At 50.8% G+C, this 10,428-nt stretch overlaps 2 protein-coding genes across 2 annotated transcripts; one reads left to right on the top strand and one right to left on the bottom strand.

Moving 5' to 3' along the window:
- The first annotated feature begins 846 nt into the window (after positions 1 to 846).
- On the top strand, positions 847 to 6,947 carry LOC125535759 (probable serine/threonine-protein kinase At1g54610). Its single transcript, XM_048698835.1, has 7 exons — positions 847 to 1,333; positions 1,449 to 1,733; positions 1,841 to 2,158; positions 3,285 to 3,512; positions 4,058 to 4,158; positions 6,065 to 6,182; positions 6,306 to 6,947. Exons 1-7 carry the CDS (start codon positions 965 to 967, stop codon positions 6,585 to 6,587), a joined length of 1,701 nt encoding a protein of 566 aa, XP_048554792.1. The 5' UTR covers positions 847 to 964; the 3' UTR covers positions 6,588 to 6,947.
- A 220-nt stretch (positions 6,948 to 7,167) lies between these two features.
- On the bottom strand, positions 7,168 to 9,758 carry LOC125535758 (protein GAMETE EXPRESSED 1-like). Its single transcript, XM_048698833.1, has 6 exons — positions 9,094 to 9,758; positions 8,305 to 9,019; positions 8,021 to 8,207; positions 7,768 to 7,930; positions 7,601 to 7,677; positions 7,168 to 7,486 (listed from the first exon to the last, which is right to left on the bottom strand). The coding sequence occupies exons 1-6, from the start codon at positions 9,609 to 9,611 to the stop codon at positions 7,245 to 7,247; spliced, it is 1,902 nt and encodes a 633-aa protein (XP_048554790.1). The 5' UTR covers positions 9,612 to 9,758; the 3' UTR covers positions 7,168 to 7,244.
- Positions 9,759 to 10,428: the final 670 nt, after the last annotated feature.

Genomic DNA, 10,428 nt, shown 5'->3' with positions numbered 1-10,428 from the left:
GGAGCAGATGGCGGCTGCCGTGGGGGGCAACTTGCCCCAAGCTGTCGCGGTCGCCGGAGCCCGACGCCTCGCCTCGGGAGGAGGTGGTGCAGGCACCGGCCACCTTCTAGCCCGCCGCCCCCGTGCATCGCGGACCGCCGCCCCATCTCTGAACGCCGCCGGACTACGTCGATCTCTGCAGCGACGACGACACCGGCGGCCACTGAAGATGGCGACGACGACGGCCAGGGTATGGACGGGCGCGACAGTAGCGCGGGCGGCTTTTTTTTTAATTTTGTTTTTATGTTAGTTATGAAACTGGACCGTTTAAGTGCGGCATGAAACTAGGCCGTTTTGTAGCCGTGAACTTTATATATGTTTTAAGTTTTTTTAAGTGCGTTTATTTACTTTTTAAGCATTTTATTTAAGTTTTTTTTTGTTTTTTAATCACGTCCACTCCGGACATGATTTGGGGTACGGCTGCGCGCTGGGCACGTCCATGACCCAACGGACAAATACGGATATGGACAAACGTATTGTCGTCGTCTCAAAGAGACAAAATCTGTTCAAATCAGACTCTGTTTGGGTCGCGCGGTGGAGTTGGTCTTATAACTATCCTGCATGGGGGCTACGGCGTTGTGGCGGTTCTGTAGGACAGGAACGTGACACGGGCGCAGGAAACATCCATCCAGAGAGACACAGGCGCAGGTGCAGGAGCAGACCCGTCCGAGTCAAACCAAAACCAGAAGCAGAGCCGGTTGGGTTCCACTCCTCCATCCCCACCGCCACCAGCTCCGTTCCGTTCCCGTTCCCCTCACTCGCAGGCAGCCAGGCGCCCCCGACTTTACTACTCCCCACCCCCACCACCCCCCACCCCCCCTCGACCCCGGCGCCACTCCCCCCCCGGATCGCGCGCGGCCTCCCGGCGACACCGCCCGCCCGCCCGCATGCGCCGTCTCCGGTGAGGACCCGTCCGTCCGTCCCCATGGGCTGCGTGCACGGCCGCCCCTCCGCCGCCTCCACCCCCAGCCCCGACGCCGCCCGCCGCCGGAACCCCCCGCCGAAGCAGGAGGGGGCCGCCCCCGATGCCGCCGCTGCGGCCGCGGGGGCAGCGGGGGAGGGGCAGCAGGCTGGCGAGAAGGCCGCCGTCGCCGTCGCCGCGCCGGTGAAGCGGGAGCGGCGGTCCCGGTCGTCGCGGCACGGGCCGGAGGTGCGCCTCGGCGGCAGCTTCGCCAACAAGGCGCGCGGCGAGCAGGTCGCCGCTGGCTGGCCCGCCTGGCTCTCCGCCGTCGCCGGCGAGGCCATCAACGGCTGGACCCCGCGCCGCGCCGACACCTTCGAGAAGATCGACAAGGTGCGCCCCCCGCTCCCCCGTGATCCGTGCCGCGGCAGCAGCGCCCGCCGGAGGAATTTCGTGTTTTTTTTTTGTTTTGTTTTGGGTCTGACGAGCGAGTCCGGCGGTGTTTCAGATCGGGCAGGGGACGTACAGCAATGTGTACAAGGCGCGGGACTCGCTGAGCGGCAAGATCGTGGCGCTCAAGAAGGTGCGGTTCGACAACCTGGAGCCCGAGAGCGTGCGGTTCATGGCCCGGGAGATCCTCATCCTCCGCCGCCTCGACCACCCCAACGTCATGAAGCTCTACGGCCTCGTCACCTCCCGCATGTCCTGCAGCCTCTACCTCGTCTTCGACTACATGGTCCACGACCTCGCCGGCCTCGCCGCCAGCCCCGACATCAAGTTCACACTGCCCCAGGTCAAGATCCCACTTAGCTGGAGCAGCCACATAGTGACAAATTATATTACTTAGAGTGTGCTGTGGTGTAGCTAATCGAGTCTGACCGAGGTGTTTATGCCCCGCAGGTCAAGTGCTATGTGCATCAGCTGCTGTCAGGGTTGGAGCACTGCCACAACCAGGGAGTGCTGCACCGTGACATCAAGGGCTCGAATCTGCTCTTGGATGACGACGGTGTGCTCAAGATTGGGGACTTTGGTCTGGCGTCGTTCTTCGACCCGAACCATAAGCAACCGATGACCAGTCGCGTGGTGACACTCTGGTACCGGCCACCAGAGCTGCTGTTGGGTGCTACAGATTATGGAGTGGGCGTGGACTTGTGGAGTGCCGGATGTATCCTTGCCGAGCTGCTGGCTGGGAAGCCTATTATGCCGGGACGGACCGAGGTTAGCTATGGAACACTTGCCTTTTTCCCACAAATGTTACTAAAGTTGATTCTGTCAAGTGTGATTTTGCTGGTTGTTCATAGCTTGTCAACCATTCCATGCAAACCTTGTTAACATTTTAAGGCAGGTCTCGTGCAAGATGGCCTTGCTGATGAAAATGATATACAATTTAGAGCATGTTCAGATAGAATAAGCACTACTTCCAAATGTTGTTCTTTATCAGGGGCCGACCCAGAGAGAAATTGACCCGGTGTCTCACTGTAAAACCACACATATTATGTTGTTCTTTATCAGGGGCGGACCCAGAGAGAAATTGACCCGGTGTCTCAGTGTAAAACCACACATATTTCCCATCCAAAAATGTGGTGTCACACACTATACTATACACAAAAATTACCAAGAAAACAATCTTGCACCCGTGTCCTGTGCATCCGGGTAGTTGAACCTGGGTACGCCCCTGTTCTTTATTGGTCATCGGGCATAACAGTTTTCCTCGAAATGTGGCAACATAGAACATGGTGAAGAACAATTTTTATGTTATCACTGCTATAAAAACCACTGGAGTAAATGTTAAAGATTATTCTAGCTCTTATTACTTTGTTATAACCTTTACTCTTTTATCATATATGCCCTTTGGTCCTATAAAAGCTGTCATTTTGGACAAGAATGGAGTTGAAATTTTGGCTACCAGTATCTTTGCAAATATTTAGACTGCATACTTGAAAATCATATGTGTGAGTTTGTCTCAGAAAGTTTAGTGGAAATGCTAAAGCATACCGAATATGTGTGGACAGGGGTATCACCAAAGAGCTAGCTATGGACAGGGGTGCGTGGAAGCTTGCTATCATGTGCCAGAGCCATGAGTTGGTTGCGAGATCTTATGAGTTTCACCTCTAGCCTACCCCAACTTGTTTGGGACTAAAGGCTTTGTTGTTGTTGTTGTTGTTGTTGTTGCTAAAGCATACCGAATCAGTGCCTAATACTTTGTTGCATGTTTGCAGTTCATATCTGTCATGAATACTTCAATTCTATTTGTGTTACACTTTTAAGTGATATAGTAATACTTTATCCCCACATTATTTTAATTGTATACTTACAATGTTTTTTAATCATGTCTTCTTTTCAGGTAGAACAGTTGCATAAAATATTTAAGCTATGCGGATCCCCCGCTGAAGAATATTGGAAAAAATCAAAGCTGCCTCATGCAACCATATTTAAGCCCCAGCAGCCGTACAAAAGGCGAATAGCAGAGACATTCAAAGATTTCCCGCAATCAGCACTTCGGCTGATTGAAACACTCCTATCAATTGATCCTGCCGATCGTTTAACAGCAACTGATGCATTAAATAGTGATGTAAGTTTTCTGAGTATTTACCATTCTTTTCCTATTTGATGTGAATTGGTAACAAGAATGAAATTCTCAACTCGTTGGATATTGACACAAGGATGACAAATAAATTAGTCATGCAATAGATGGAACTTCAATGCGCCGCGTCAATAAATTAGATTATTGCGTCTTCTGTATCCGTTTAAACTTGCAATATTGATATTTGATTAGTTATATGCCCTCTTGATGTTAGAGTTGAATCCAATTCATTGGAATCTCATTGAGATCACCGCATCTTGTTTTTCCTCTGTTCAGAGTTTCAACTTTTAGGTTCATATAGGTCCATGAAATTATGCTCGAAATTTGTCTAGAGTTTATCATGTGATTCTGATATTTAACATGGTATTTGTAAGACAGAACCCGAATTCTAATTTTGATATAATTTAAGTTTTTTGCCAACACTTTGGTAGAGGGCTAGTTATTTAATTAATTTTTTATGAAGTATCTACATTGCTGCTCCTTGTTGTTACACCGTATTTGATAACTTACATCTATTTACACTACCAACACAGTTCTTTAAAACGGAACCTCGTGCTTGTGATCCATCAAGTCTGCCCCAATACCCACCAAGCAAAGAGATGGATGCAAAACGAAGAGATGAAGAAGCTAGACGGTTTGTCATCCTAACACTCCTTCCTTCCCTTAGAAACTTGTGTTGATTTTCTGCATTTGCGTTTGCCTTATCTTTGTGGATGCTCTAAAATGTCATTAAGCTCTTCACAACATAGAAATGTAAACATGTAAAGTATTGTAAAAACCAAAGTATCAAAAAACTACAGTAATTTATCCTGTAGGTATCAAATACCGTGGTTTTGACACAACATAATATTTCAGAGTATTCACGATACTGAGAACCTGTTTGGTGCAGCGACTTAAAAATGCTAGCTAGCGAACAATTCAGTTTACCAGCGTAGTTGCATGCCTGACCAGACTAAGAACGGCCATGTACACAGCAATAGAGCAGCCATTTTTCTAGCTAGCTAGTCGTTGCCATCTGGATGCATAAGAACGGAAGATAGCACAAAGTGACCTCCACTGAACACCAACGCTCAGGGCTTGTAGGTTACCAAAGAGGGCACCCGGCAGCAACTTCACCATGTCATAAAGCTGCACAAACTACAACCGCACAGCCAAGCTAGACGCATTGCATTGTTCTTTTCGGTTGCTCAGTTTTAAAAAAAGAGGTCTTGAGTTCTTTTTTTTATGCAGAGAAAAAACTGCAGTTTTGCCGATATTGTAGTATTAAAACCACAGTTTTTAGGGGCAATCAAACAGCTCACTGTAAATAAAACTGTGATAATCAAAAAAACTATAGTATTCACAGAAAACTTAGAAAATACTTTGCTACCAAACAGGGCCGTAGTGGTTTTAGAAAGCATGCACAGTCAGAGTCATATGGCATAGATGGGCCGTTGAAACAAACTAGCATTCGCCCGTGCGTTGCTATGGAACCACAAAAATAATTGCACTTGCACTTGCAACAATGTGGAGAAAAGAAATTCAATCAAGCAGGCAACGCTGCACTTGCGTAACCACAGTGACCATGGGAGCACCATGGTAAGATTTGCAGCGGCATACCCGTGGTTGGATTTTGAAATTTGAAAGTTAGGACAATGGAAATTTGGAGTAGCAGTCGAAGCATGCGGATTGGGGAGGAGCCGCTGCAGGAAGAAAATCCTCTGGTGGATTGACTGGCTGGTTCATGCCGCGAAAAAGAATAATGTAATGTCATGTACTTATAAAATACTCCCTCCGTTCCAAAATAGATGACTCAATTTTGTACTAACTTTAGTACAAAGTTGAGTCATCTATTTTGGAACCGAGGGAGTACTTTACTATGCAAAACATGAGTGACAGGGTGGCTTGTTGGACAGAAGGGATCTGGTAGGCCCTGGATGGATGAGGTGGATTGGGATGGAGTTGGGAGGTGAACTCGTCTCTACCACCACCAACTCCAATTATAAGATAGTAGTAGAGAAACTCCAATTTATATAAGATAGTAGAGAAAAGAGTGCCGAAGAAATTGTTGGAAGTTATAGAGTAGAGTTAGGAATACAGTTACAGGAGTATTCTAAAATCTAGTTTGCCGTAGGAGCCTACTTCTGCAGAATGCTGCGATGAACTTGATAACAGGAAAGCATAACTTGACAACACTGTACAGCACAGCAGGATATAAGGAAGAAAAATAACATTTCTTTAATTCAAAAGGTAACTTCAGTGGGTGCTAGCCGTATACTTATTTGTAGTACTAAAAAGTAAGTCTCGACTATCGTGCCAACTGCCAAGATTCCTGTATTCCTGGGAGCTTGTTGGGAATAATTGCTTAGACATCATCATGAGTCATGCTGTCATATAACAATTTGTCTCACCTTTCTGGTGTATATTTAAAGCTTCTTTCCGAAAATATTTGTAAATATCTTCTATTTCTCCACCTCTTGACCTTGTTCATTGGCTGATATAAGCTTGAGCTTTTGCACTGTATAAATTGCTTACTGGCTTATTCATTGGATGAAAAACAGTTTAAGAGCTGCTGGTAGTAGACCTAATGGTGATGGAGCTAGGAAGACAAGGACGCGGGATCGGCCAAGGGCTGTTCCAGCACCAGAGGCAAATGCTGAACTTCAAGCAAATATCGACGTATGTCAAGTTATCTTGGTTCCCTACCAGTTACAGTTTCTCATTTCTGCATGAGCCTTTTTTTCTGCTTGCCATGTCCGCTGTTGCAAATGCTAATCTGGACTCAACTTTACCCTTCTACAGAAAAGAAGGCTAATAACGCATGCAAATGCGAAGAGCAAGAGCGAAAAGTTCCCTCCACCACATCAAGATGGTGCACTCGGCTATCCGTTGGGTTGTTCGAATCACATGGAACCTACATTTGAGCCCCCAGACCCGTCTTCATTCAGTACCGTATTTCCGTACGACAAGACCGCCGTGCCTACTTGGTCTGGACCGCTGGTGGACCCTCCTGGGGGCAACCAGAAACGGAAACACAAGTCCGGACGCTCTTCGAAACAACCATCAACTGCCCGTGCTCGGTGATACATTATGTGATATTTGGTGCATAAGAAATTCTTCAATACGGACAATTTACTCAGCAACAGTTCCTGGAAGCTGGGGAGATCTGATTATACGACCAAGGCAAGCAGCGATGAATTTTTTCAAGATCCATGAATTCATTCCATGTACGGATTCTTTTCAAACCGCAGTGTATAGATGGGAGAGAGGGAGCTCAGTTAGTCGAATTCTGTACATTAGGTTGTCCTTTTTCATTTGTTACAAGCAGCTATATGTCATGTTAGATTCGTTTGAGTGAGTAATGGAACTTTTAGGTCTACTTGGCATGCCACTGCAACTTACTGTTAACTCTTACTGCAGTTATATTTCATGTTAGATTGGACACTTCTTAAGTTATGTTTCATTGTTAGATTGAATATTTCTCAAGTTATGTTTCATTGTTAGATTGAATATTTCTCGAGTTATGTTTCATGTTAGATTGAATATTTCTTTAATCTGATGTTTTGTCCAAGCTTTTTGTTTTCCCTTTATGACTTCACAAGTTGTAGATTCAGACAACTTGGACATTAGTTTATAAAAAAGTTGTCGCATTGTCCTTCAGTTCTTCAGCAAAATGCTGACATTTAACAATTTCAACTTCGGGCAATATTTCTGCACATATATGTTCTACTTCCGTGCCTGTCACCGTGGGGTAATGCGTGCCCGAAGGTTGTATCTCCTCATGGCGATCGGCGCTGAGAGTGAGTTTTCGCCGATTTCTTCCCGGAAACCGTGGCCCTTCCTGCAGATGTCATCTTCCCGGAGCACGAAGTCCGGGTTGACTTCGCTGTCGACGTCGTCCTGCAGCTCGTCGAAGACCCACGAGTAGTCGCTGAGGCTACTTTCATCATCACTGCCTGTCCCCCATGGACACATCTTGTCTCCTGGACCAGAGGATGATGATAAGTACTTACTAGTAGTTCAGATTCGGCGCCAGCATTACGTTCCAAAATCCAAACACCAGTTGGCGGGCAAGGGACGGCGGATGAAAAGCTCACCGGCGGCGTTGTCTTCGATCGCCCGGACTTTCTCCACCAGCGTCTGGAGCAGCTCATGGTTCAGCACCTCGTAATCCCTGCAGCATAAAAATGGAAAATCAGATGAGATCAACGTACTGGTACTGTGACGCTGCGGTTCAAGATCGGGATTCCACGGGCTGCCGTACTTGAAGGCGAAGATGGCGTGCAGGATCTGGGCGGCGGCGGCGGCGAGGAACGCCGACCGGAGCAGCAGCACCTTGGACACGACCCAGAACGGCCTGCTGAGGTCGTCGTCGGCGCCCCCCAGCCTGATGAGCGCGACCTCCACCACGAGCGTGATGCACAGACCTGGTTTGGTCAAATCCAAGAAACGCATGAAGAAATGATCCGATGGAGCGAAGGAAACGATGATCGGAGTCTGCAGAAGATGTGTGTTACCGAAGTAGAGCTGGCCTCTAATGGCGAAGGTCTGCTTGGCGCTGGTGAGGAGGTAGAGGAGGAAGACGACGCAGCTGTAGAAGACGAAGGCCTTGATGAAGCGCGACTCCACGAGGATGGCGTTGTGGAGCACGTAGAGCTTGTCCAGCGCCGCGAAGATGCTGGCCTGCTTCGCGCTGAACTCCTCCTGCATGCATGCGCATCGACCGATCGAGCTCCGGATCAATGGCGGTTCAGCACGTCTTGCAAACCAGAGTACCAGACCAGAGGAGGGAGAAGAAGACCTGGGCCTGGAGGATCGACTCCGAGTTGCGCATGAGGAGGTCGTGGGCGCGCCGGAGCTGCTCCTGCCGGGACAGCAGCTCCTCCTGCTGCTGCCGCCCGAACCGCGCCAGCCTCTGCATCGCCTCCCTGCTCTCCTCCAGCGCCCGGCTCAGGAAGCCGTGGAGCTCCCCGAGCGCCCGCGTCGCGTTCGCCTGCCCCTCCAGCAGCTCCCGCTGGTTCTCCAGCGACTGCCCGGCGGCGGTCCCGATCTCCTCCGCGGTGCGCTGCAGGCCCTCCATCCGCGCCGCCATGGCGTCGCCGACGGCCCTGACCTCCCGCTCGATCCCCGCCGCCTCCTCCTTCAGCCTCACCATCTCCTCGCCCAGCCGCGCGTACTCCTCCTCCACCCGCGCCATGCCGGCGTCGATCCGGCCCCGCATCTCCTCCTGCCCTTCCCTCAGCCCCGCCTGCGCCGCCGCGATCTGCCTCGACTGCTCGGCTATGGCCGCCGACTGCGCCAGCACGTCGCCGATCCGGGATTTGAGGTTGTCGGACGCGGCGGCCAGGTTCTCGGTCTGCGACACGATCGACGACATGGAGCCCTGGAGCTTGCTCGACTCCTGCATGATCTGGTCCGACCTCTCCTCGATCGCCGACAGCTTCTCGCTCGCCGCCGCTGCCGCCCGGGTCAGGTCGTTCACCAGCCGCTCCGTGCTCTGCTTGAACGCTTCCGCCCTGCGCACGATTCACAAATCAATCAAGAAGAAGAGGAAGAAGACGATCATGGCGGATTGGATATGATTGCGTACTGGAGCTGGTGGCAGAGGGTGTTGGTCTCGAGGAAGAACTCGAGGAAGACCTTCTCCTCGTGCTCGGAGAGGCGCTTGCGGCAGTGCACCATGCGCGAGCGGTCGTCGCAGGGCGGCAGCGGCGGGCGGCCGGAGTCCTGCTGGTAGCAGGCGCTGAGGCGCCACGCGAGCCTCGACTGGCGCTCCTTGTCGGCCATGATGTGGGCGCAGCTGGCGAAGAGGCCGCGGTACGCCTCGCCCCAGCAGGAGGCCGGGCCGGCGATCCTGCGCCGCGCGCCGTCCAGCAGCTCCACGCCCCTCGGTCCGCCGCCGCCGCCTTCCATCGAGAAGTCGACCACCATCCTGCCGCCGCCGTCGCCGCCGTCGTCCGGCAGCGTTGGCGCGGCGACGGTCTGGCCCGTGGGTTTAGGGGAGGAGGAGAAGATGCCCCATGCAGTGGCTGCGGGGCACAGCGACGGCGACAGGATCATCACCGCCACCGCCACCACAACAAGAAGAGGATGGACTGTGCTTCTCATCTCGAAATGTACCAGTCTGGATGGATTGGAACTCTGAATGATTTTGGGAGTGTGATGTTCAGGCCTGCACTGCGAATTTTTGTTAAGATTATTACTGTTTCGATCGACGCAAACAAAACAGACGCGCTGTAAACTTGTGATTAAACGGAGCTGCATTTGCATAGACCAAAGCAGGCAAGTTTTGAAGCCCGTTCCATCCAAGCCGTGAATCATCAGTGACACAGACGCATGCCTGCACTAGCAGCAGTAGTAAGCAGTAATTGGTCGTGACGTTCATCTCCGTCGCATGCATTACTCACAGAGCAAACGAATCAACTGCAAAGAGGGGAAGGAACTGATGCGTCGAAAGATGTAAATCTTGCTTGAGCAAAGCAAACCCTGAATCCAGAAGTTAAACAGATTCTTTTTAGTTAGGTTATAATTAGCGGTGGAATTTCATTTTGCGGTGCTCCTGATCCCTTCTCCCAGATCCAGCTTCTTCTTCTTCTTCTTCTTCTCCGGCGGTGCTTCTCTCTGCCCGTCCGACCAGTCGGCGGCGGCGGCGACCAGGCGTGATTTGCGGGCTCAGAAAAGGCTAAAACGCGCGGTTCATGGCTCCTCTGCTGCTCTGCATCACGATCATGCAAGGAAGCAAGAAACAGAGCAGTAACGTAGTACGGAACAGAAACCAGTTACGGCATCCGGCACGTACGTTGGCACGAACGAGCTGCCGCGGCCTCGAGCTCGAACTGAACCGTCTCCTGCCGGCGATCCCTCGTGTCTGCCCGGAGATGAGATGAGAGTGGGCGGCGGATCGGAGCGGAGAAGGAAGAAGAAG

Source organism: Triticum urartu, chromosome 2 (assembly GCF_003073215.2).
Source record: "Triticum urartu cultivar G1812 chromosome 2, Tu2.1, whole genome shotgun sequence".
In the NCBI taxonomy this organism is placed as follows: Eukaryota; Viridiplantae; Streptophyta; class Magnoliopsida; order Poales; family Poaceae; genus Triticum; species Triticum urartu.
Note: the sequence above shows the minus strand (reverse complement) of the source record. Positions and strands in the feature narration are given on the sequence as shown.

Excerpts from the sequence above, each read along its gene's own strand:
- LOC125535759 (XM_048698835.1), top strand. The coding sequence starts at position 965 with ATGGGCTGCGTGCACGGCCGCCCCTCCGCCGCCTCCACCCCCAGCCCC. Across the intron at positions 1,334-1,448 it reads CCTTCGAGAAGATCGACAAG|ATCGGGCAGGGGACGTACAG; the intron begins GTGCGCCCCCCG and ends GCGGTGTTTCAG. Across the intron at positions 6,183-6,305 it reads AACTTCAAGCAAATATCGAC|AAAAGAAGGCTAATAACGCA; the intron begins GTATGTCAAGTT and ends ACCCTTCTACAG.
- LOC125535758 (XM_048698833.1), bottom strand. The coding sequence starts at position 9,611 with ATGAGAAGCACAGTCCATCCTCTTCTTGTTGTGGTGGCGGTGGCGGTG. Across the intron at positions 8,208-8,304 it reads AGTCGATCCTCCAGGCCCAG|GAGGAGTTCAGCGCGAAGCA; the intron begins GTCTTCTTCTCC and ends GCATGCATGCAG. Across the intron at positions 7,678-7,767 it reads CACGCCATCTTCGCCTTCAA|GGATTACGAGGTGCTGAACC; the intron begins GTACGGCAGCCC and ends TTTATGCTGCAG.